Source organism: Lynx canadensis, chromosome B2 (genome assembly GCF_007474595.2).
Source record: "Lynx canadensis isolate LIC74 chromosome B2, mLynCan4.pri.v2, whole genome shotgun sequence".
Classification (NCBI taxonomy): Eukaryota; Metazoa; Chordata; class Mammalia; order Carnivora; family Felidae; genus Lynx; species Lynx canadensis.
Window position 1 is genome coordinate 77,322,722 of NC_044307.1, and position 27,579 is coordinate 77,350,300.

General features: G+C 42.4%; 1 protein-coding gene across 1 annotated transcript in view; it reads left to right on the forward strand.

Annotated features, from left to right (window-relative positions):
• The window catches only part of NT5E (5'-nucleotidase ecto), a 47,753-nt gene extending 27,984 nt beyond the window's left edge, over window positions 1-19,769 (forward strand). The window contains exons 4-9 of the mRNA XM_030315934.1: window positions 8,817-9,014; window positions 9,947-10,101; window positions 13,583-13,688; window positions 14,581-14,730; window positions 16,412-16,612; window positions 19,606-19,769. Of these exons, the coding sequence (XP_030171794.1) occupies window positions 8,817-9,014; window positions 9,947-10,101; window positions 13,583-13,688; window positions 14,581-14,730; window positions 16,412-16,612; window positions 19,606-19,769 (974 nt within the window). The remainder of the gene's footprint in view (window positions 1-8,816; window positions 9,015-9,946; window positions 10,102-13,582; window positions 13,689-14,580; window positions 14,731-16,411; window positions 16,613-19,605) is intronic.
• Window positions 19,770-27,579: the final 7,810 nt, after the last annotated feature.

The window sequence follows — 27,579 nt, forward strand, 5'->3', positions numbered from 1 at the left end:
AGCACCAGACCAGAGAAAATCCCATCGGAGTAAGTCATGGGGCACCACTGGGTAGAAGTGAAGACTCTGGGGTCATGCTGGCTGTGCCACTGAGTGGTGGCGGGATCCTGTCTCTGTCTGATCTCATCTGCAGAGTGAGGATGGAAACAACCCTATTATAAAAGGTCATCATGACTTGACCTATGTCATGAACAGGTGGCTGAGGCCCCTCAGGACAAGGCCTAGTATTTGAGCTGTCCTTATTTCAGTTATGTCCCAATTCTGTGGATGAGATCTGTGAAAAACCCTCCCTTGGTGCCTTTTCTTAGCTTTTCTCTGAGGCAATGTCAAAAAAACACAAGACACACAGCTGGACCTAGATGTCTGCCTCCACCCCCTTCGTCCTGTGGGATAGTGTTTCAGACTGTACCAGCTTCGAACCATACTAAGAAAGGCATTGTACATGATGCCACAAACACACACGCTCACAAACACACACACACACATATACACACACACACAAAAAGAAAACTGTCACGAAGAACCTGGAATGCACTCTGATATTTTCTGTACTACTGTTTCATTTTTTTTTAAACGTTTATTTATTTTTGAGACAGAGAGAGACAGAGCATGAACGGGGAGGGGCAGAGAGAGAGGGAGACACAGAATCGGAAGCAGGCTCCAGGCTCTGAGCTGCCAGCCCAGAGCCCGACACGGGGCTCGAACTCACGGACTGCGAGATCGTGACCTGAGCTGAAGTCGGACGCTTAACCGACTGAGCCACCCAGGCGCCCCACTGTTTCATTTTTTTTAAGTGTCAGTTACCACCCATTAAATTAATTTCCTCATATGGTAGCTGGCCCATATTTTGAAAAACTCAGCTCCAAATCAAGCATGACCAAAACAGTGCATAAACAAGCAAAGGAATCTACCCCTCCTTTCAGATGCTAAACTCATTTCCATGTTCCTCATGATTCGCCTTTACACCGTCTTACCCAGTGCCGTCCCACAGCACCAATTGGTCATCCACAGCCTTGATGTGTGGCCATCGATTAGTGTGCCCTGATGGGCCTGAAAAGGCTCAGTGATCATGCCTGGCTTCCCATTAATGCTGCAGCCTGTGTCCTTTTGTCCCTGCAATTTCGTTCCAGCCAACAAAGTACTGCAAAACAGTATGTGCCTTTTGCTAAGTAGATGAATTTAGTTGCTGATGAATGACTGGATGAAAGAAAGATTTGGGCATAAATATCATAATTTGTTTATACATAAATCTTGAGGTAGATAATTACAGGCTCTGAAAGAAAACTGCCTCTGTAGTCTTAGTCATTTATTTCACATTTCATGATTGCTTAGCCAGATTAAATTTGTTTTCATGAAAACATTCAAGTTTAATACTCTTCATTTTGAGGGATGAATTTACAATTGAAGGTAATTCCAGGATGCAGTAGGGGATGAAGCATATTTGCTTGTTTAAATAAATCTGCACAGCCTTAAAAAAACAAACAAACAAACAAAAATTCCTCTAAATTGTTTTTGGAACTAGCATAACTTAAAGTTAAATATGATAAGCAAATAAAAATATAGTTAAAATAATACATCCCTTGGAATTTTACGTCTTGCCATGCACATAACCCAACACACACACACATACACACACACACATACCTGAAAGAAAATTTCACAAAAAATCTGGATTGCACCTGATATTTTCTGTTCTGTTATTTAAATAAAAAAAATTTTTTTTAAACATTTATTCATCTTTGAGAGACAGAGAGAGACAGAGCATGAGTGGGGAAGGGGCAGAGAGAGGGAGACACAGAATCCGAAGCAGGCTCTAGGCTTTGAGCTGTCAGCACAGAGCCTGACGCGGGGCTCAAACTCACGAACTGTGAGATCATGACCTGAGCCGAAGTCGGAGGTTCAACCGACTGAGCCACCCAGGCGCCCCTGTTATTTAATTTTTTTTTAATGCTGGTTACCACCTATTAAATTAACTTCATTGTACTGTAGCTAGCCCATATTTTTTAAAACTCAGCTTTATTTTTTTTTATATGAAATTTATTGACAAATTGGTTTCCATACAACACCCAGTGCTCTTCCCAAAAGGTGCCCTCCTCAATACCCATCACCCACCCTTCCCTCCCTCCCACCCCCCTAAAACTCAGCTTTAAATGAGGCAAGACCAAAACAGTGCATGAACTGCTCCCCCTGCAATGTTGAACGTCATTCCAGGTTCTTGTGAGTACAATCATTGTGCACTTGGAGCTGACCCCAAGATTACCTGACTGCTCTCATGTCAGAATGAAGAGAAGGGGTGCAGCCTACTAGGCTTACAGAATCTGAAAGCTGCAAGGAAGAGAGCTATTCCCACATGTTTTCTCCAAAGGAACTAAATGCAAGATATAGTTATTACTTCTGAAAATAGCACTGTGAGTAAATGAAACTGCAAGAAGGTCGTGTTAAGATGAGAACCAGTCTCTCTCTCTCCCCATCCCATTCCTTTGGACTCTGCATTTTAACAGGCCATAGTGATAAGACAGGGTTATGATTTACTTTTAATTTGTTATATAAAACCCTGTTCTATAATGTAAAAAGTGAATGGGAAGTCTGGTACCTGGAAAGCTACTAGGCCATAGGTGTAGCTGGATCCTCTTGGGAAGAGAAGAGCATGGCAGACAGCTGGGGCATCACTCCTTCCCCTACTCTGTCTCCATCAAGCAGTGTCTCCTGACCTCATGGAGATAAAGCAAAGACATTGGGGCCTGACCCTGCAGAGCAGTAGAGATCCAAAACACTGGATACCTGTTGTAGCTTGGTAAATGTTGAATGAGTGAATGAATTTGTAGTGACTTCATGCCTACTGTACAGGACTCCCTTATTTGCTCCAACCAGCCAGAACTGGGTTCAGGCCAACAGCCTGGACTGGATTTCATGAGGGTTTTGTGCCCACTCTGGGTACGGCTCCATGACTCATCATCTCTTTCAGACCTCCCAGTCATCACTGAATGTCCAAGAGTGAGTATTTGAGCAGTAAATCTGGACACCATCCAGATATGGAGAATATTACGTGGCTCACTGAGTTCCCTTAAGGCAACATGACAGCTAAAGTGTCATGCTGTCACGGGTGGATACAGAGGTAGCCAAGGACACTGTGATTCACCCCTCTGGTTGCCAAAGACCTCTTGGCTGGGAAAACAGGAGAGAGCCTTTGGTCTTAGATGCTTGAAGCTGCTTGGTGTAGCTACACCAGAGGCCGGGGATGGAGCAGCAGGCCTGACTAGCTGGGCACCAAGGGCCTGTCGGGCAGTAGTCTCCAAACTGTGCCCTGAAGAGCACCCATGGCCAGGAGCCTGAAGCTGGACTCGCCCAGCACACCTCAGCCTGCACTATGAGAAGTCTGTTTTATGGCTCGCATTGCCCCAAGATTTCCTGCATGCAGGAGATCTAGTTTCTAAAAAAAAAAAAAAAAAAAAGTTAAATCTCTTGTTTTATTTTTTTAAAATGTTTATTTATTTTGAGAGAAAGAGAGCATGAGTGGAGGAGGGGCAGAGAGAGGGAGACACAGAATCCTAAGCAGTCTGCAGGCTCTGGACTGTCAGCACAGAGCCCGACGTGGGGCTCGGACTCACGAACTGTGAGATCATGACCTGAGCCGAGGTCAACCGCTCAACCAAATTAGCCACTGAGACACCCCCAAATCTCTTGTTTTACACGTTTAGGAGATAAATTTAGGCCCCCAATTTAAGCTGAATGTCTGCGTCAAGGTCATGAAACCACACTGAAAGAGAGCTAGCACCAAAACCCATTCTCTTGAATCCCAGCCCTGGTTCTGCTTTACAAGCCCCACCCAGCTCATTAGTTGAGAAAATTGAATTGAAAGGAGTTGGAAGAAGGGGTGGGCACTCAGACCCTGCCCCCTCGGGCATATGGATGTCACTACAGGGAAAGCATAGAAGTCTTGTCTGATCCATGGGAAAGTGTTGGCTAACCTACTTAAGCTTAGTCATTTAGCAAACATTTATTGAATGCCTGCTGTACGCTGGGCAAACCCAGGAGACACGGCAGCCCCTGTTTTCCTGGAACTTGTCTTATAAGGGATATCGACCCTGATCAGATTTTTTTAAGTATGCAAACAAATCAACCTTATCATATATAATTACAAACATGCTATGAAGGGAGAAGTTCCAGATGCTGTGAGAGCATCTATAGGAAAACCTGACCAACGCTGGGGGATCGTCACACAGTGTTCTCCTGAAAAGCTGACATTTGGGCTGAGATCAGAAAGAATCCAGGAGCTAAAGTTGGTAAATAATGATCACTCATCTTTATGGAGCATTTACCAACGTAGGCTTTCCTCACTGCATTAACTTCTGTAACCCACCCAGCAAGCATGGAGGCTGGTATTGTTATTTTCCCCATTTTACAGAAGACTAAACTGAAGCAAAATGTCACAAATGCACATGTAGGCCTTTGGCTTCAGGTGGCAACCCACAGTCCAAGGCTTTGGAGGCAGGTGTGGCTTGGGAGTGAGAGAAGCCGAGACTGCTGATGCACAGGGTGGTCAGTCTAGATGAAGCTGGCAAGGCAAGAAAGGGCCACATCACGTAGGTTATGATATTCTTGTCAAAAATTGTCCTGTTTTTCCTACGACAGTAGGAGATATTTTAAACCAGGGAACACATGATCATATTTATGTTTTAGAAACCTCACTCAGGCTGCTGTGTGGAAACTGGATTAGAAAGAGGCAAAGGGGCGCCTGGGTGACTCAGCTGGTTAAGCGTCTGACTTCGGCTCAGGTCAGGATCTCGTGGTCTGTGAGGTCAAGCCCTGCATCGGGCTCTGTGCTGATGGCTGAGAGCTTGCAGCCTGCTTCAGATTGTGTCTCCCTCTCTCTCTGCCTCCCCCCACTCACACTCTGTTTCTCTCTTCCTCAAAAATCAAGAAACATTAAATTTTTTTTTTTAAAAAAAGAGGCAAAGAAGAGGCATACAGACCAGTTAGGAGGCCATCGCAGTAACCCAGGCACAAGATAATGCTGACCAGGAGTGTGGCTTGCCTGAGGAGAGGTAGAGAAGTAGACAGACCAAGCACTTCCAAGTAAGTTAAAAAAGAGACTCTCCCTTAGAAGCAATGGTGTGAAATATGCTAATTACTAATTACTTTTATCTAGTCCTTTCATAGGAAGTATGGAAGCTCTTTTTTTTTTTGAGTCTACTTAACACATAACATTGTGTTAATTTCAGTACACAGCATAGTGATTCAGCATCTCTATACATTATACTGTGCTCACCACAAGTTGTAGCTACCCTCTGTCACCATATGAGGCTATTATCATGTCATTGATTATATTCCTTATGCTTTGCGTTTTATTCCTGTGACTTATTCATGTCATAATCAGAAGCCTGTGTCTCCCACTCCCCATCACCTGTTTTGCCCAACCCCTGCACTCCTCCCCACTGGCAACCGTCAGTTTTTTCCTCTATATTTATAGGTCCGATTTTGCTTTTTGTTAATTTATTTGTTTTGTTTTTTAGATTACACATGTGAGTGAAATCGTGGTATTTCTCAGTCCAACTTATTTTGCTTAGCACAATACCCTCTAGATTCATCCATGTTATTGCAAATGGCAAGAGCTCATCCTTTTTTTATGGCTAATATTGTGTTGCATATATGTACCACATAGGAAGCATGGAAGTTCTTAAACTGGTCCCATACACAATAAAATTGTAGCAAGGACTGCCTTGAAACATTCTATACTATATTTAACCAACTGAAAACCATGTCAAAGGCCTGCTTCTTGGCACCTCTGTCACATGATCCATCATCTTGGCCCCTTCTGCCTACTGGCAGGGCAGTTGCCCAGGCCTGTAATTAGAACTGTCACATTCCTGAGGAGCTGCTGTGGCCAAGGCCCCCAGGGCAGAACCCTGGTGGGTTCCGTCAGGCGTTCACGCTATTCTAGGAAATGCCCCATTTACAGACTCTAAATGTCAGCCCACAATTCCTTGGCTTCTCCATGTTTGGTTCCCAGATTATTTACTTACTAGATGGCTGGAATGGAGTTCTGGTGAATAATGTCTCTCCTGCCAAGATGACAAATTGGGTTTCTAAAGACAGACATGTGGCTCTGTGCGGAAATAACATTTTGGGCATGAGCATCTTTGGCTGAATAGAATAGTATGGAAAATGTGAAGCCCTGGATGGCTTCTCTGTTAGTGGTTTTCTAACAGAGCCACTAACTCTTCAGAGACGCAGAGAACATTCAGCTGTGGAGGAGGCAGAGACTAGCCAAACTGGACCAGCTATTTCCTCAGCCTCTGGGAAGCATCCTCCTTGTTCCTGATTAAGTCCCTTTAAGAAGCAGATGATATGTCTCATGTTCTAACAAAAGGAACATCAAGGCCTTTCAGAACCAGAGAATGTCCCCTGTCAGACTGGAGTTGGGGTTAGTAGCTCCTATTTGTAGAGTGCATGCTGATTTGATGAGGCATTTGACTGTGTCCTCGAAATCCTGTTACACTCATTTCAAGTTTGATTATGTCTTTGTGAGGCAGAATAAGAAAGGCTAAAAAAAAAAACAGGCTTGCCCTTCTCTGGGGTGTCCAGGAAACTGCCAGAGTCCTTTCTAAAACTGACAGTGCCTTTTCCTCCTGGACGAAGTGTTCTCTGCCATCTCGTGGACGTGTTGGGAACTGCACCTCCCAATTGCACTTGCATCTCTGGGTTCATAGGAGGAACTACTGTCTCTAACCTTACCCAGGTGAGAAGGTGAGGAGGGGCTACCACACCAGCCCTGGTCCAGGCTCCAGGATTGCCCAAATAAGAACCAGTGCAGAGAAGAATGAGGATGATGACTGTGTTAACCTTCTCTGCTCCTCTGCAATGCGTGAGATCATCTATAACTGTTAGGGCTGACACCTGCCAGTCACCCATGAGATTGTACACCACAGGTGGAGATGGGGCAAGCCCTGCACGGGGCCTCCAGTCAGGTGCTTTTGGAAGAGTCAAGTTCCAAAACTTTGGTCTTTTTTCTTTTTTTTTTTCCAGAGGGAGCAAGAAAATGGGAAACTAAAGTGGGCAACAGCTGTTTCCTGCTTCTGAGGTGCTGGTATTTGCTGCACTTCTGCTCTTTGGTATTAGGCTGGAATGGGGGCTGCTCTATAGGACCAGAGAAGGAGTGAGGTTTTCATGACATCCACCCCAGCTTGTCTTAGGTGAAAAGAGAAACCCAGAAACAGCTTGGGGTGGAAAGGTGCAGCACTGGATTTAGTGAGCGACCTTTGGCAACCGACTCTTTCAGGCATTGTGAGACAAGCAAGCATAGGCTGTGTTGGGCAGTGGAGAGAACAGAAGCTCCAGTTTCATCCCCACTTTCAGTCTGCTCTCCTTCATATACCAGCCATACTGCACATAACGCATGTACCAGTGTGACCTTGGGCACATTGCCTATGACAATCAACGTTCTCATCTGTAAAGTGGAGATAGTAATAGAACCTGCCTCATGGAATGCTTAGAAGATTAAATGAGATCTAGTGCACAGCCTGGCTCTGGGCCAGCTCTCATAACCAATCCATGTGAGTAACAAATGTGCTGAAGTTTTCCTGGGCCCTCTGTAAACCTCTAATAGGAAGGACTGGTCAGGGTGTTTGGAGGGTGAGTAGAAAGAGTAGTGGGTCAAGGGTATCTGGGTTTTTTTTTATGTTTGTTTATTTTTGAGAGAGAGAGAGCATGAGAGAGAGCGGAGGAGGGGCAGAGGGGAGAGAGGATCCAAAGCAGACTCTGCACTGACAGCAGCAAGTCCAGTGCAGGGCTCAAACCCATGAACCCATGGGATCATAACCAGAGCCAAAGTCAGACGCTCAAGCGACTGAGCCACCTATAATCTGTGATTCAAAACAGCCAAACTGGGTCATTAGCTCTCTGGAGGTAAGACGTGAACTGCAGTGTGCCTGAAGGAGCGTTGCACTTACAGAAACATGCCAAATGCTTAGAAGCCAGGGCCTGTGCCCCATATGGCAGGGCTCCCCACCCTTGTGCAAGCGTGTGTCCAGGAGGCAGTGGTGGGGGGAGCCTCTCAGCCTCTGGGTCTGAGTTGGCTCCCAGGCTGTCCCCAGGGGACCCCTTTGAGACAGAAGTCGGCAGAATCTAGCCTGTATGAGGTCTGGCTGGATGAGTAGTGTGCGTGCCAGTTGACTGCCAGGGTGAACGTGGCTCTTCTGAAAAGCACCTAAAGGAATTCCAATTTTAGCAGCAAAACCTGAGGACAGGCTCAGTTGTTTCTACTCATGTTCCACTAAGGATCCTAAGCTCTAGATTGTACGTCTAGGGTTTCTAGAGGTTGTCATCACCTCATAAGGGAAGGAAATACACATTTATTATCTACTGTGTGCCAGGCACTATGCTAGGAAGTTTAGACCACCCTGTGAAGTAAGAATCATTATTTCGCCCATTTTACAGGTGAGGAAACTGAAATACAGGGAAGTGAAATGGCTTGGCTATTCTACCCAGCTATTGAGAATTGAGCCTGAGTCAGGATAGAGGTAGAATAATCTTGGCCCCACCGCGTTTTCTGTCCCCCACTGTACCAGGCGCAGGACCATAGATGTGGGAAGAGCTTACCAAACACCTGCTGAGTTGAAAATGGAAGGATTCATGTGCCAAAAGGGCCTTCGGAAATGGGCAGATGTCCTAGCACAGCTCTGAAAGACAAGCTATGTGGGGCAGCAGCTAGCACATCATCAATTCAGAATTCCCTGTCATCTGGCCTGTGGCCTGCTGGCCTGCAGCCAAGCTGTGTACAAGGGCTGACTTGATCAGCTTTGGCTCTTCTGTTTTAGGCACTCCACCTTCCAAAGAGGTGCCAGCTGGGAAGTACCCATTCATAGTCACGTCCGATGATGGGCGGAAGGTTCCTGTGGTCCAGGCTTATGCTTTTGGCAAATACTTAGGCTATTTGAAGGTTGAGTTTGATGAAAAAGGAAATGTCATCGCTTCGCATGGAAATCCCATTCTTCTCAACAGCAGCATTGTGGAAGGTGAGTAAATGATGGCTGGACTTTGTTCTTGTTGTTAATGTTTCAGGGCAAGGCTGTAACACCTTTAAAGAATAGAATTCTCTCAAGTTTGCCCTCTTCATGGATAAGAAGATTGAAAATACACTCAAATGCCCAATATCCCATTTGCTTTCCCAGTTCCTCTCAGCATCAGACACCGTGTCACTGCCTCTTGTGTCTTTTCAAGCTTTGTCCAGGCATGGAAAAGCCACTCAGCTCATGTCCAGAGGAGAGCTGCAAAGGGGTTCAAAGCCCCACCACCAGCAGTGTGCCCATGGCAAGTTGCCCAGTCTCAGTGGGCTTTTGTTTCTTTATCACATGAGGGAGTGTCTTTTTTACTTTTTTGTCTGGGACTCAGAATAAAATACATCTTATGTCACCTGTTTACATGTGGTGTACATGACCACAGCCCTGGGCCTCTCTCACCATGATTGGACCAGGGAGAGATGGGCAGTGGGGTGCCCTGCAGAGCTTGTGCTCACAGCACAGACCATCTCAACAGCCAGAGGGAGAGGCCGGGACTGCACAGCAGAACCTCAGAAGGCCCTGTAGACCTGCCCTGGGGACCTTTCATCATCCCCACTCTTCCCCACGCCCCCCGCCCCCCAAGGCTATCCCAAGTGGGTCCACAGGTGCTCATTCAGGTGTGATGAGTTGATGTTAGGATACTCAGTGCATCTTTAAGTTCAGATCCATTCCTAGTCTTATTACCAAGGAACAGAATTTTCTGAGGAAATTTTATAGTCAAAACGAAAATGTAGACAAATAGGGTAAAGAAATGTATAGTCACAACAGGTAAGCTAAATGATCTTTGATTCCTTCTCCAAAATTTAGGCCAGGGTGAGATCTGCCTTAATGGCAACTGATTTTTTTGTTTTTTGTTTTTTGTTTTCTTCTGTTTTACTTTTTTCTAGATCCAAGCATAAAAGCAGACATTAACAAATGGAGGATAAAATTAGACAATTTTTCTACTCAGGAATTAGGGAAAACAATTGTCTATCTGGATGGCTCCACTCAGTCATGCCGCTTTAAGGAATGCAACATGGGCAACCTGATTTGTGATGCCATGGTGAGTGGTCCCCAGGAGTGCAGGGCCTGTGCTTAGAGGAAGAGGGGAGGGAGGAAGGTTGCAAGGAGGGACAGCCTGTTACAAAATTCAAGGTCTTTAAAAATTAATATGCAAACAATAGCTTGAGGTAGATTCATACTGAGTAGTAGTACCTTGGGAAGGGGCCTAAACTATACCAGTTGACCATCACTTTATTGCATAAGAACTGAAAGCTTTATTGATAGGTATTCACCTTGGATGTCTGAATTTTGGATGTTGCTTTCCTTTTGTAAGATGATCTGAATACGTGAAACTTCACTATTCTGAAGATGTAGACACAGTAGATAAAACACATTTGCTTGGGCCTAAATTGGCCAGAGTGTCTCACTGATCTGCCCTCTTGGATCCAGAGAACAAGATCTTGTGTGACTGGAAGCCTCCTTCACAAGCAGAGAATGATGACATGCAGTTATGATAAGGCCTGTGGCTGAATAGATCGCTCAAGAAAACACCCCACTGTCTACCTGTCTACAAGAGACTGGCTGTTGGCAGCCCCTGGGGAGCCATGCTGAACCAGGGTCCCCAGGCCAGACTTAACACTCCCACCAAAGTCCGCACCCAGAGGGCTGATTCTTTGTGCTTGGCACTGTGCTTGGTACCTGGAGCCCAGTGCCTGATATATATACTCTCAATAACTGACTGCCAAGTAAATGACAATGTCCACACTTCCCAAGGTCAGACCAGTGCTGGCTCTTCAACATTATGCAGTCACACAAAAGAAGTAGCTAAAGACACTTTTCATAGATGCCATGATACTCTACATGGAAAACCTGAAGGACTCCACCAAAAGGCTGCTAGAACTGATACATGAATTCAGCATAGTTGCAGGGTACAAAATCAATGTACAGAAATTGGTTGCATTTCTATACACCAATAATGAAGCAACAGAGAAATCAAGAAATTGATCCCATTTACAATTGCACCAAGAACCATAAAATACCTAGGAATAAACCTAACCAAAGAATAAAAGATTTGTATGTTGGAAACTATAGAACACTTATGAAGGAAATTGAAAAAAACACAAATGGAAAAACATTCCATGCTCATGGATTGGAAGAACAAATATTGTTAAAATGTCAGTACTACCCAAAGCAATCTACATATTCAATGCAATCCCAATTAAAATTGCACCAGCATTCTTCTCAAAGCTATAACAAACAGTCCTAAAATTTGTATGGAACCACAAAAGACCCCAAATAGTCAAAGTAATATTGAAAAAGAAAACCAAAGCAGGAGGCATCACAATCTCAGACTTTAGCTTCTATTACAAAGCTGTAATCATCAAGACAGTACGGTATTGGCACAAAAATAGACACATAGACAAAAGGAATAGAATACCCAGAATTAGACCCACAAATGTATGGCCAACTAATCTTTGACAAAGCAGGAAAGAGCATCCAATGGAAAAAAGTCTCCGATGCTGGGAGAACTGGACATCAACATACAGAAGAATGAAACTAGACCACTTTCTTACACCATACACAAAAATAAACACAAAATGGATGAAAGACCTAAATGTGAGACAGGAAACCATCAAAACCCTACAGGAGAAAGCAGGAAAAAACCTCTCTGACCTCAGCCGCAGCAATTTCTTGCTCGACACATCTCCAAAGGCAAGGGAAACAAAAGCAAAAATGAACTACTGGGACCTCATCACGACAAAAAGCTTCTGCACTGCAAAGGAAACAATCAACAAAACTAAAAGGCAACTGACAGAATGGGAAAAGATATTTGCAAATGACATATCGGATAAAGGGCTAGGATGCAAAATCTATAAAGAACTTACCAAACTCAACACCTGAAAAACAAATGATCCAGTGAAGAAATGGGCAGAAGACATGAATAGACACTTTTCCAAAGAAAGCATTCAGATGGCCAACAGACACATGAAAAGATGCTGAATATCACTCATCATCAGGGAAATAAAAATCAAAACCACACTGAGATACCAGCTCACACTGGTCAGAGTGGCTAAAATGAACAACTCAGGAAACAACAGATGCTGGCAAAGATATGGAGAAACGGGAACCCTCTTGCACTGTTGCACTCGTGCGGCCGCTCTGGAAAACAGTGTGGAGGTTCCTCAAAAAATTAAAAATAGAACTACCCTACAACCCAGCAATAGCACTACTAGGAATTTATCCAAAGGATACAGGAGTGCTGATTCATAGGGGCACATGTACCCCAATGTTTATAGCCACACTTTCAACAACAGCCAAATTATGGAAAGAGCCTAAATGTCCATCAACTAATGAATGGATAAAGATGTATTTTATATCTATAATGGAATACTGCTTGGCAATGAGAAAGAATGAAATCATGCCATTTGTAGCAAAGTGGATGGAGCTGAAAGTTATTATGCGGAGTGAAATAAGTCAGAGGACAGATCATGTTTTCACTCATATGTGGATCTTGAGAAACTTAACAGAAGACCATGGGGGGAGGGAAAAGGAAAAAAAGTTACAAACAGGGAGGGAGAAAGGCAAACCATAAGGGACTCTTAAATACAACAATCTGAGGGTTGATGGGGGGGTGGGGGAGAGGGAAAAATGGGTGATGGGCATTGAGGAGGGCACTTGTTGAGATGAGCACTGGGTATTATATGTAAACAATGAACCATGGGAATCTACCCCAAAAACCAGGAGCACACTTTACACACTGTATGTTAGCCAGTTTGACAATACATTATACTTTAAAAAATCATAATATTAAAGAAGAATCCTATTTTGAAAAAAAAAAAAAAAAGTAGCTAAAGAGTAGCCAGTATGGGAATGTTTAGAGAAAAGTCTGAAGGAAACAAGCTGTTAGCAGTGCTTATCTCTCTTTTAAGAGGCAGAGGCAAGTGTTAAGAAAACACTTGCTTTTGCGCTATTTTTTTTTCAAATGAGAATATATTTATTTTATTTCTTGTTACTAAACACATATTTTTGTAAAAGAAAAGAATGAAACGGATTCTCCCATTTCAGGAGGCCATCTCTGTGCCTCCAAAATTGCCAACTTGGAAATTTGACATGGAGGCCAGGGATCTTGTTGGCTTGAGGTCCTGAGTGGAAAGGTTTTCAGGTCACGCCTTCAGGAGCAAGTGTGGGGCCTGGAGGAGGTGGGGAAGGAGAGGTATGGTGGACCAATTTGCATGGAGGTCCTGTCCTGACACAAGAGCCAGTTTTGCTAATGCCCACTGGCCTGAGAGTACAAGGGTCTTAGGAAAGGGGGCTCAGGGCTACTTGCTTCTAAGAGTCTGACACAGGACTGGTCACTATTTCTTACTTTTGCTTCTCAGAGCATAAAACTAGTTCTGACTGACTATACTTGAGAAATCTCTGGGAACACAGGAGCAGGAAGAAGCAGCTTTATTTCCATGGTAGAGATAACCAAATCCCTAAAACTGATACTGTGGAAGAAGGTCTAGAATAACTAATGTAAATTCATGCTACTGTTGCAGATTAACAACAACATTAGACACTCGGATGAAGTGTCCTGGAACCATGTGTCCATGTGCATTCTAAATGGAGGTGGCATTCGGTCACCCATTGACGAGCGGAACAACGGTATGCTTCCCAGGCTCAGGGTGTCAGCTCAGGTCTCTCTCTGACCGTGCCCCTGGGTGGCCTCAGCTCATCTGTCCTGTCAGCCATGTACCACAATGTCAGCCTCTCCAGTTTCGGTTAACTGCTACTCAAGTCAGTGCCTAAGCAGAAGGGCACACACATGCTTGTGTGTTCTCATATGTATTCACACACAGAGTGGAGAGCAAGGGTGAATGGAACCCAATCTTGATCTAAACTTCTGACACACAAAGCCAAATACTAATTATTGCTGATTACCAACAACCGCCTCCTTGATACCTGGAAAGAGAAAGGGACAAACTGTCCATGTTCTGTGCTGGAAAAAAACAAAAACAAAACAAAACAAAACAAACAACACCCTACTGGATTAAATTCTTTTAGTGCATTTACAGATATCCAGGATCTTGCATGGTAAAACAAACCAACTAGTCAGATATTCAAACCGCTCTTGCAGTCTTCCCTGATCTGCTGTCAAACCAGGTAGTCTCAGTGTAAAGCCCCAAGCTCATCTCATTGTCAAACAAGGACAGGTGGCAGGGACACACTGCCTGTCTGGAGGAACTGAGCAATGCTCAACACCCACTGAAGACCCAGCTATAAGCCAGAGATCCAGGGCAGAGCACTGGTGACTTTGGAGCCACAGCCATTTATGAGCACCTGCCATCTTGCCCAGTGGTTGAGAGCATGGCCAGAGGCCTCTTGAATCCATTCCCTCCCTGAGTGTCAGGAACCACTCACACAGCTGATGCTGTACTAATAGCCTTCCAATAGCCTCTTGTCTCCCTCATCTCCACCAACCCTAAAGGAAGCTGGTCTTGGGGTAATCTTATTCTCAAGCTGTTTTCCTTCTCACCCCATCTACAACTACTGTCAGGCACAATTACCTGGGAGCACCTGGCTGCTGTGTTGCCCTTCGGAGGAACCTTTGACCTGGTCCAATTAAAAGGCTCCACCCTGAAGGCGGCCTTTGAGCACAGCGTGTACCGCTATGGCCAGTCTACTGGAGAGTTCCTGCAGGTGGGCGGTAAGTCACCCTTTGAAGTGAAGTGGGTTTGTCCTGCTGGTTGGTTTAGTTCCTCACTCCCCAGGACCTCCACTGCCAGATTTGTTTAGGTTTTCCCCCCACCCAACATGAATGCATAGTCTCTCAATGGTCATGGGCTCCCAGACCAACTGAGATTAGGTCAGGGTCAACGCCTCAATGCCTTGGCAATGAGCAGTAGTTGCTACGCCTGATTTGGATGTCAGATAGACTCACTATAGGAGCTGGCCCTCCAAACTCTAAGCAGGTCAGCGGCCTTCAGGTCTAGTTTCTATTAAAATCTTAGTTGTTCCCTCCCCCGTTCATGCTCTGTCTCTCTCTGTCCCAAAAATAAATAAACGTTGGAAAAAAATAAATAAATAAAAGGGGCGCTTGGGTCGTGCAGTCGGTTGAGAGTCCGACTTCAGCCAGGTCACGATCTCGCGGTCCGGGAGTTCGAGCCCTGCGTCAGGCTCTGGGCTGATGGCTCAGAGCCTGGAGCCTGTTTCCGATTCTGTGTCTCCCTCTCTCTCTGCCCCTCCCCCGTTCATGCTCTGTCTCTCTCTGTCCCAAAAATAAATAAACGTTGAAAAAAAAAAATCTTAGTTGTTTAAACACTCAGTATTCTTTTATAGAAAAAAACCAAAACCACCATTCTCTGTTCTATTCATAATTGCCTGGTACCATGCAGAGGTTCAAAGGAATTCAATATCCAATCAGTATTAGCAAGGATGATGTCTGGGAGGGGCGGCTGACTACATAGACACATCTGAACACCTGGTTCTAGTTCCACTGTGACGTGGGACAGGCCTTCAACCTCTCTGAATGTTCTGAAAACATCTGCCCTGCTCATCTCATGGATCACAGTGAAAACTGAATGAAAATAAATGCTTCCCAAATTGCCAAGGACTTGTGAATGTGAAACACTTTTGTCAATAATAACTTCCACAGTCCAACGAATTAATCGTTAAATTTATAACCTTGATACTGATACCATAATTTGCCCCCCCCCTTTTTTTTTTTTTTTTTACTGTAGATGGTGGGCCTCACTTGATAGTGTGATTGCTTTGTCAAGTCCTCCTTCTACAGCACCCCCAACTCTTTGGATTGAGGGGGGGAGCTGCAGATGGTGGTGGAGCCATGGCCTAATGCCTGTGGGGTAACCCACACATTCTGCACTTTTCCAGGAGAGACTTGGGAACAACAGGGTTTTGGTGCTCCATCACAGTGCTGGGTAGTTACATGTCTTGTGAAAGTCATCCAAACCCAAATTATTATCATTTAGTAGTCTTCAAAATTAGAACAAATATTCTGTACCTCTCATCTATTTCTCATTTTCCAAAGCCATTGAACCAAGTGGCTGACCAACTCATTTAGGATTTTAAAAAGATGTGGTTTCTCCCTGCACTGTTACCCCTTGCCCGTACTGAGGCAGAGCCAGTTTTCCTCCCAGTGGTTCTCAGACCTCCCAAGACTCAAGGATAAACCTAACCAAGAAATGCAAACGCAATCTAACCAAATGCTGCAATGTCACCTCAATTCTTGCTGAAATTTCACTCAAGCTCAAACTCAGTGAAAACCAAGCCCAGTGCCCCAATTCCATATTTTGGCCAAATCTCTTTCTTAGAAAACAGAAATTTCCCTCTGGATCCAGTGAAAACATACAGATTCGTTTCTTTTATAGGAATTCATGTGGTGTATGATCTTTCCCGAAAACCTGGGGACAGAGTGGTCAAATTGGATGTTCTTTGCACCCAGTGTCGAGTGCCCAGTTATGAGCCTCTCAGAATGGATGAGATATATAAGGTTATCCTTCCAAGCTTCCTTGCCAATGGTGGAGATGGATTCCAGATGATAAAAGATGAAGCATTAAGACACGACTCTGGTAAGCACAAGTGTCTCTTCCTCTCCCTACTCCAAAGTACTCCAGAACAAAACTGGGCCAAAGAGGGAAGCTACTCAGGATGCCAGGACTGCAGTGCCAGAAATCAGATCCTGCCCCTTTGTTGCCGCCTCCCTCCTGCTTTGTTGGAAAATAGCACTACTGCATTGGAGAATATATGCCCTACCCCTCTTCGGCACACGTAGCCACCCATCGAAGCCCAAAATGTTTTAAAATTCTGTTAAGTATGTATAAACAGCTATTTAAATTGTGAAATATCAATGGGTTTTGCACTTAACGAGAAACCTCATCTCTAGAACTTTAGATTGGATCTGGAAAATCCTATACGCTTTCTTGAAGCTTTTAGTGTGAATAGGTCAGGTAAGAGTAGATGGGCTGTGCTCCCCTCCCCCTTTTTAGCACATTAGGTTGGTGGAGTATTGAAAGGAACAACCACACCTGACCTCAGTATTTTTGGCAGCATTTAGGGTCATTATACTGCAACCTCACTTTTAAAAATCATATGGAAGTCGGCTGATGGTAGATTTGAGTCCCACAGAGGCCCAGAGGATACCACCAGCACAGGGCCATTAAAAAAAAAAAAAAAAAAAAAAAAAAAAAAAAAAAAAAAAGGGGCGCCTGGGTGGCGCAGTCGGTTAAGCGTCCGACTTCAGCCAGGTCACGATCTCGCGCTCCGCGAGTTCAAGCCCCGCGTCAGGCTCTGGGCTGATGGCTCAGAGCCTGGAGCCTGCTTCCGATTCTGTGTTTCCCTCTCTCTCTGCCCCTCCCCCGTTCATGCTCTGTCTCTCTCTGTCCCAAAAATAAATAAACGTTAAAAAAAAAAAAAAAATTAAAAAAAAAAAAAAAAAGAACCACTTCACATGCATGAAGTCCATTGATCCATTGATAGAATATACTACCCCTTCCTCTTCTCTAGGGCAGAAGCCAGCGTGCTTATAAAGCATGTGCACAACTTTGCATCTCCAGAAAAGAGCTCTGGTACTTCCTCGTCAGCTTTCCTGTGGTGGGCCTGCTGTTTCAGCCTCTTGTTTCAAGGAGGGTGGAGAGCGGAGCCAGGGCAAAGGAGGCAGCCTTCCTGCCAGGAAAGATGCTAGCTACTTCAGTACATTCCATGAAAGACGATGGAAGCACAGGCTTTACAGAGGTGTCCTCTTGGGTCCCACATGAGACAGAGGCTGGTGGCTGTGCAGACTAAACCCAGACTAAGTTTGAGAGAGGAGCTCACATAGAAGGCTGAGGAAGCCTTGGCCCTAAGGGTTCTCAACCCTAGCTGTGTATCAGACTTAGTTGGAGAACATTTTAAATTAAATATCAATACTTTGGCCCCAGCTTTTAAGAGATTCCAATATAATTGTGTTGGGGAAAAGACTCTTCCAGCAATTCTAATGCAGGGATGCAGAGAGTTCTTTTTAAAAATACTAGTGTATTTTTTTTTGTGGAGGTATAATTGCCATATAACACAATGTTTTAATTTCAGGTGTACATGGTTCAATATATGTATGTATTGCAAAATGATCATCACAATGTCTAGTTAACATCATACAGTCACTAATTTTTTTCTCTTGTGAGGTACACTTTTAAGATCTGCCCTTGTAGCAACTTTCAATATGCAATACAGTATGGACTCTAGTCATCATGCTGTACATTACATCCCTATGACTTATTTGTGACTGGAAGTCTGGATTTTTAACCCCCTTCACCCATTTTTCCCACCCCCCTACCCCCACCTCTGGCAACCGCCAGTCTGTTCTCTATATATGCAAGTTTGGTTTTGTCGCTGTTGTTTAATTCCACATACAAGTGAGAGGAGATGGTATTCGTCTTTCTCTGATAGATTTCATTTAGCACAATGCTCTCAAGGTCTATCCGTGTTATCGCAAAAGGCAATATTTCATTCTTTTTATGGCTGAATAGTATTCCATTGTGTGGAATCACATTTTCTTTATCCATTCATCTACCACAGACACTTAGGTTTTTTCCCTATTTTGTCTATTATAAATAATGCTGCAGTGAACATGGGGGCGCATGTTACTTTTTGAATTAGTGTGTTTTCTTCAAATACTCTAAAGTGGAATTGCTGGATCATACAATGGTTCTATTTTTGATTTTTTGAGGGGCCTCCATACTGTTTCCCATAGTGACTACATCAAGTACATTCCCACCAATAGTGCACAAGGGTGCACTTTCCACATCCTTGCCAACACTTGTTATTTCTAGTCTTTTTGATAATAGCCATTCTAAACAGAGAAGGGATATCCCTGTGGTTTTGATTTGCATTTCCCCGATGATTAGTGATGTTCAGTATCTCTTCATGTATCTGTTGGGCATCTGTAGGTCTCCTTTGGAAAATCTATTCAGATCCTCTGCCCATTTTTTAATCAGATTTTTATTTTGTTTTTCTTTTGAGTTCTAGGAGTTCTTTATATATTTTGGGTATTAACTGCTTATCAGATATATGATCTGTTGAGTGGTATTTTTAAAACAAAATTTTGTCAGGTCCCTATGGGTTTGTTGTAGTTATAGGCAATTAGTATTTATCAGGTCTCCTCTCTTTTGGAAATGAAGTCTCCATTGTCTGTCAATTATGCGAAAATGACTTCTGACCAGGCAAGCAGAAGGAAGCCACTTTTATGTCTCAACTAATTGCTCTCAACCATTTCCCTAATGCCCTTGTTTTGGAGTGGTTCAAAAGCAATATTAAAGGTCAACAACCTTTTGAGATGACTATTCCCTCCAGTTGTCTAGTAGTCAACAGTGGGCACATTTCACATCTGGAACATGAAAAAGCAATCAAATTCTTTGCACCTGTAATCACTTTTCTTGTCTTTTGTGACATTTTATCCTTGCTTATGAAAGTAGTATCTTCCTTCTTACAATTACAAAAGACTTTAGAGAAATACGTTGGTTTTCCCACCTCTTACTCTTAACTGGTAATTACTTATTCTGTAGTTAAAATAATGTATATATTTTTCCAGGTGACCAAGATATCAACGTGGTTTCTGGATATATCTTAAAAATGAAAGTAATTTATCCAGCAGTTGAAGGTCGGATCAAGTTTTCTGCAGGAAGTCATTGTCGTGGAAGCTTTTCTCTAACATTTCTTTCCTTTTTGGCAGTGAGCATTGTTTTATACCAGTAGCCAAAAATTCCTCTTGCCATTAATGTGTGGAACTGCATTTTTTTTTTCAAGTGCGATTCAAGTCTGCATTTTAGGAACTGGCTTGGTGATGGCACAGACCATCTTTGCTGGCCCCCAGAAGCTGAGGCTGGAGGCTTGTAAATGAAGACACTGACATCATTACTCAGGATCAGCAAGTCACTGAACACACAGGAAAAAATGAAAATGAGCCCTTTGAGGGGAAAGCCAACCATCTTTAGTTTACATATGCAAATTTTAATAAAACTTATATTAACAATTTTAAACCACAGAAATCATTTTTTTAATATCCATTTTAATCCACCAAACAATTTATGTTTACATAGAACTCTATCCTTTACAAGGCAGTTTTTATCTTATTTGATGCCTATAACTTTTTTTGGTGGGCAAGGCAGGCAATGTTTTTCCCATTTGGCAGACAGGGAAACTGAAACTCAGAAAGAGCTGACTTGTTCAAAGCCATAGAGCTGAAAGTGACAAATCTAAGACCTGCACCCAGGTCTTCTGACCTCAAGTCCAGACTCTTTCAACTACATCCAGTTGCTGTTCAGAAAGATACTTAATGGTCTCCTCTGCTCATAACTGTCAATGGCATCAAGCTCCTGGATGACAAGTCTCTGCTTTATTTCATATCTCTAACTTTTCCCTTTTTAGATCTTGTTGTGACATTGAGTTTCATGGACTAAACACAGGCAGCATTCTCTCCTGTACCACCCATGTGCCTTTAACAAGTCAGGGAACAAACAGTGCAGCAGCAGATGATGGGAAAGGCCAGAGCCTGCAAAAAATAGTCCAGGGGCAGGGAGAAAGGAAAAGGAAGAACAGGACACCCGGGACATATTTACATTATGGAAGAAAAAGAGCTAAAGGGCATTTAGATTTGTTAAAGAGAGATTTGCTAAGGAGTAGCAGAAGAGTGCCTGATACATAGTATTACCTGTGAATAATTTTATGAGATTCCATCAGTTCTGCCTCTGTGCTCTTTCCACCCTTCTTTCTAATGTGAGGGTATGAGAACCTTTTAAGATAAGGTGTGATTCTAAACTTGTACCTGTTCTCCCCAGCAAGATGCCAGCACTTACCCTAGTCTCTGTCTCTCTCTCTCTCTCTGTCCCTTCTCATCCCCCACCCCAGTTATGGAAAACTCAGAGGGGAGACAAGGATTGATTTTTAAGTGTTATACGTAATAAGTTTGAAGTCAGATCTGCCTGCAAATCTGGACACTCTTAAGTCATGCTCAAGTATGAATATGAGAACTCCTGCCTGGGAGTGAGCCCCTGAGTGGGTGTTCAGGAAAACACCCAGACTGATGAAATGATTTATAACCGAAAGAACAAATACTTGCTTAAGGTGGTCGTGAGACCATGTGAGCCTGCTCAGCATTGCATAAACTTCAGTGAGAAATGGGAGCCTTCACCTTAAAAAATGGTGAGCAGGGGCACCTGGGTGGCTTAGTCAGTTAAGCATCCAGCTTCGGTCCAGGTTATGGTTCATGGGTTGGAGCCCCGTGTCGTGCTCCCTGCTGTCAGCACAGAGCCTGCTTTAGATCCTCTCTCCCCTCTCTCTGTCCCTTCCCCTGTATATGCTTTCTCTCTCTCTCTCAAAAATAATAAATGAAAAAAAAAAATGGTGAGCAAACAGCAGCTAGAGGTTTGGAGAGGGAGTGTTTGTTAATGTTTACAAATATTAAGTACTCTTGATACAAAATATACTTTAAAAATTTTATAACATCTTTAAAAAGGCTGCTGCAGTAAAATAATGCCCTCAGTTCTATGCATATACAGATTAGCTATAAGCAAATGTCAATAGGATTGGAAGAGGAAAATTAGAGAAAGGTGCATTTGGAGTATATTTTTATGCTTGGCCAGTAAAATACAATGAATCCTATTAGAGCACAAATTTTTAAAGAACATTTTTGTAAGTTTTCTAAATATATGTGCATATATTGTGCAGTGGTTTAAGAAATGACCTCAAACACTTTACAGCTATAGATTCAATTGTGCAATAAAACTGAAGATATGCTCCTTGTTTTTGGTAGTTATTTCTTCTCTCAAGCAAACATTATAACCTGGGACAATACAACTGAAGGAAAACTTTTGATGGTTTATCACTGGTATCATTTCTCTTGATCATAAGTCCCTTGCCATTTGATAACCTTCCCTAGCCCCCTTTTCAGCCAAAACAACAAGAAGAAAAATGCATGCAATTTTTAGATAAGAGAAAACAGTAAATAAAGGATATTTTAAATAATACTCATACATTTTCTGGCTTTCATATACAGAATCTAATGTAGAGATTGTTTTGAGGCTTGTAGTTGTTTACTAAAAATAAAAATGCCCAAGTTGGACAGTGTTGGGGATTTAATTAATTTGTCTGAACTGGCTGTGCATCTAAGAATCTTCTTCAAGCATACTGATAAATAAACCAATTGTTCTGTCTTGATCAAATGGATCCGTTAAATCCATTTGGTGCCAGAACCGCCTTCAGCAGTTCCTAACAAAGAATAAGCAGGGTTTCTTAGAAGAAAGTTGAGACTGCCAACAGTTGCCCATTAGGAAAAGTTGCTCCCTTGAGGAGTCTGTGGTCCATGGATAGATCCATGGCTACACTTCCCAAAATTAGGAAAGTTTCCTGATTAGTTATCTGGGCCTGCTGTAATAAACTGACATAAACTGGATGGCTTAAACAACAGAAATTTATAGTCTCACCCTTCTGGAGGTCAGAAGCCTGAGATCAAGTTGGCAAGGTTGTTTCCTTCTGAAGACTGTGAAGCATCTACTCCAAGCCTCTCCTAGCTTCTGGTAGCATCAGGCATTCCTTGCCTTATAGCTGGTATTTTCCCTCTGGTTTTATATCCTTTTCCCTCTGTATGTCTGTCTCTATGTCCAAATTTCCCCTATTTATAAGAACAAAGTCATACTGTATTAGGCCCACTGTAATGACTTAATTTTAGTCACCTAAAAAAAACACTATTTCCAAATAAGGTCACATTCACAGGAAATGGGGATAAGGGCCCAAGCCCCACCATCTTTTCAGGGGACATAGGGGAGTCATCCTTGGCGGCTCCTGTTTTCTCAAACTCACATTATGTCCCTGGGTAAATCTTGCTTCCCAACACACACACACACACACACACACACACACACACACACACACAGAGGCACACAACACCCTTCACAAGTACTACCTTGCTTCGAATCACTGCCACTTTTGAATTGCTTCAGCAGCCTCCTAAATGAGTTGGTCTCCACTTCTGCTCCACTCTAGTCAGTTCCCAACATTCTCAATTCAGCAGCCAAGGTGAGGTCTTACAGTATTAAGCAAGACTGTGTTGCTCAATGGCTCAAACTCTTTTTACCACACTCCAAGTAAAAGCAACAATAAATTATCCCAATGGCCTACAAGGCCCTCTGTGATCTGGTTTCCCATTACTTCTCTGACATTATTTCTCTTCACTCTCCCTGATGTGGCCACACTGATCTCCGTGCTATTCTTCCTACAAAACAGACACTCTCCCACTCAAACCTTTGCATGTGCTATTTTCTCTACTTGGAACATGGACTCCTACATCCCTGCATTACCTGATTTCTCACTTCCTTCAAGTCTTTTCCAAGGTCCCAGACCCCGCCATTTAAAACTGCAACCCTCCCCCATATTCCCCTCCTCAGTTCAAAATGTTTCTTCTGAGCACTTATTTTCTAGGCTACTACAATTTCCTTATTTATCTTATTGTCTGTCTCTTGGAGTTTGAATGTAGGCTTCTAAATGCACAAATAATATCCCTAGCTTATCTAAAACTGCCTGGCACATGGGTGAGTGTGCACTACACACTTGAATAAGCTGAATAAACTGTGTGTAATTCCTTCCCTTGTACCTTTCTGCCACCCTCCTCCTCACTCAGTCCAAAAGCCACACATACAGTCCTTTTCTCTGGCCTCACCCCTCCAGAGAATACAGATAATCAAGATTTCTCTACCTACAGAAGACACCCTTTTCATTACGCAGAGTGTTTGACTCTTCTTTAACCTCTCTGCAACCAAAAGGCCAATTAAGTTACCCCTAAGGACAGCTGCCTTTCTCCAAAAATTTAATTCCCTTGTTCCTTAATATGAAGGTAATTATAACTTTTCTAACAGTATTCCTTTTTCTCCCTTGTTTTGTTCTTCAACATCAGGGATTAGCAAACTGCAGCCTGAGAGCCAAATCCTGCCTGCCACTGCTTTATGTAAATAGGGTGTCACTGGAATACAAATACATCCACTACATAGAGTGTTTGATAGGAAAAAAAAAAATCATAAATATCAAATTAACAAAAGTGAAATTAAAAAAAAAAAAAAAAACAACTAGTTTTCACTGGAGCTCATAGGCCTCAGGTTAAAGATTTCTTCTCTGTGTACCCAGCACTGCCAAAGAGATAACTGGGTACATTACAGACAGCATACTCCTTGACACAGAAGTATAATGAACTGGCAAGAACTATTCATTTGCTCATTCATTCATTTAGTCAATCATTTTTATTCCAATGTTGACTATATCTGAAATTACAATTTGTGTATATATCATTACACACTCTTCTAAAAACAGAAGCAAATTAGATTTCTATTTATATTTCTACAATAAAATCAAATGATTTTTACTAAGTCAAAAATGATCATTTAAGTGGTTGCTTTCAATCATTTCTCAGGATCTTCTGATATCTATAACTAATTATACTTAAAACACAATTTTAATGTCCTTTAAATATCTGAAAATGTCTTCCCATCTATTTAATTTCATTTTATCCCCTCAACCAGAAACACTGATAGTTGTTTCTATTAAACACATTTCAAAATGTGAAGCTCATGCACAAGAGAACACACATAAAGATAGGAAGGAATGTACAAAGTAAAATATATGAAATGACTGGGGAACACACTTTTTAAAAGGATCCAAAGAGTGACTACTTTTGGAAATAAAAGCTCTTTTTATGGGGCAACACTAACAAGGACAAGATGAGAGACAAATCGAAGTTTGAATTCTAACTTCACTACTCTCTCTGGCTTCAATATCCTTACCTATAATATAGGAATAATACCATCTCACAGTTACTATGATGGATGACAAAACGTGATAGTGAATATAAAATGCCTTGCCAACAGAGATTGCATCTGGTTCCTTTTCCTTTGATAATATGAACAATTAATTTTGTATGTGTAGATTTTTATACACATTTTCTTTAAATAGAGCTCAGCCACTGCTATGGATGGAACTGTGCCTTCCTAAAATTCATATGTTGAAGCCCAAAACCACCTTGTGACTGTCTTTGGAGATGGGGCTTTTAGGAAGTAATTAAGGTTAAATGAGGTCATAAGAGTGGGACCCTAACCAACTGGACTGATGCCCTTATAAGGATAGAGAGAGAGAGAGAGAGAGAGAGAGAGAGAGAGAAAGCAAGCTCTTTCCTTCTCTCCTCCCACAAAGGTACACAGAGAGGTCAGGAGCACATGTGAGAAGGCAGCTATCTGCAAGCCAAAGGAAGAGGCCTCACAATGAAACCTACCTTGGATTCTAGCCTCCAGAACTATGAGAAATAAATTTGTTGTTAGAGCCACGCAGTCTGTGGTATTTTGTTATAGAAGCCCAAGCAGAATGATACACTCCTAAGAACATTTTTCCCACCTAAATAAAGAGAATATGACGATTTATAGGAGAGTAGGTGAGAATGGGATAAAAAGGGCTGTGAAATATTTTTTCCAGCTCACCATGACATTTTAAATAACAGTGCTTAAAATGCTATGGATTCAAATGTGAAGAGTTAACCTGATTAACTTTCCATCTGTCCCTGAGAAATCAGTAAATGTTTAAGGCTTTGTATTAAAGTACCAACTCACAGAAACTCATACATATACTAGAATCTTGAAACAATTAAAAATATAATAAAACTGGGGTGCCTGGGTGGCTCACTGGGTTAAGCGTCCAACTCTTGATTTCAGCTCAGGTCACTATCTCACAAACTGTGAAATCAAGCCCCAGGTCAGGCTCTGTGCTGACAGCAAGGAGCCTGCTTGGGATTCTCTCTCTGCCTCTCCCCCATTCACATGCATGAACATGCTCTCTCTCTCAAAATAAATAAACACTTTTTAAAAAATTTACAACACCAGGACACCTGAGTGGCTCAGTTGGTTAAGCGTCCAACTTCAGTTCAGGTCATGACCTCGTGGCTCCATAAGTTTGGGCCCCACATCAGACTATTGTCAGTGTGGAACCTGCTGCGGATCCTCTGTCTCCCTCTCTCAGCCCTTCCCTCATTCATGCATGTACTCTCTCTCAAAAATAAATAAACATTAAAAAAATTCCAACACCTAATAACCACTTTTTTTGGAAAAAAAAAAAAGTAAACAGTATTAAACAGGTTAGATTTCCAAATTATATTTAGAGTTCCCTATTACCCAGCTTAGTATCTAATACATAGTTGAAACTCAATAAATATAGCCTGAATGAATGCTACGACCAATAAGCAAACACAAAATGCTCGATCTTGAAAGACAAACTTGTTTTAAGGAGAAAAGTATAGCATGGGAGGGAACTATATGTAGAATTCCGAACACTGACTCTAATCTTTTAATTTAACTTTCCTCAAGGGGAGCCTGGGTGGTTCAGTTGGTTAAGCATCTGACTTTGGCTCAGGTCATAATCTCACATTTCATGGGCTTGAGCCCCGTGTCTGACTCTGTGCTGTCAGACCAGAGCCTGGAGCCTGCTCTTGATTCACTATCTCCCTCTCCTTCTGCCCCTCCCCCTCTTTTGCTCAGTCTCCCTCTCAAAAATAAACAAACATTAAAAAAAAATTTTTAATTAGGGCGCCTGGGTGGCTTGTTTGGTTCAGCGCGGACTTCGGCTCAGGTCATGATCTCACATTTCATGAATTCAAGCCCCACATCGGGCTCTGTGCTGACAGCTCAGAGCCTGGAGCCTGCTTCAGATTCTCTATCTCTATCTCTCTGCCTGTCCCCCACTCGTCACTCACTCTCTCTCAAAATTAAATAAACATTTTAAAAATTAAAAAAAAAATTAACTTCCCTCAAGAAATACAATTAATTCTGTATTTTCCTTTTGGAGAGATAATAGACAATATAATCCAAAAATCTACTTGACTAAATTGTTATATAAGATTTTGGAATATAGCTACATTCATTCAGTAAAATATAGCTGCAACCACACAATCAGAAATATCTGTAGTCAGTTTTCACACTTAAAAAGGGCAATAACCTGTCAATACAGCAAGAGTAAGGAAAAGTGCTTTGTTTCTTAAGAAAAACTCATAAAGGATGTCTTCTTTATACACACATAGTTACCTGTGTAGAAAATAGGGGCAAAAAACAAGAAAAGATACATCTACTAAAATGTATTAACTCTAAATAAGAAAGCAAATCAGATCTTACTACAATTTCTCCACACTAAACATAATTATTTTCAAAGTGATACAATACAAAGATTATTGGTCCTATCTGTTTGCCCTACCTCTTTAAAAAATGGCAATAGTAGGGGTACCTGGGTGGTTCAGTCAGTTAAGCATCCGACTCTTGATTTTGGCTCTGATTGTGATCTCACAGTTCTTAAGGTCAGTCTCCACATTGTCAGCTTGGGATTCTCTCTCCCCCTCTCTCTCTCTCTCTCTGTCCCGCTGGCACTCACATGCTCTCTCTCTCTCAAAATAAATAAATAAAACATTTTAAAAAATGGCAACAGCAAATGACATACATTCTAATAAAATTTTGGTAACAGGTGTAAAATGAAAGACTATGAAACCCAA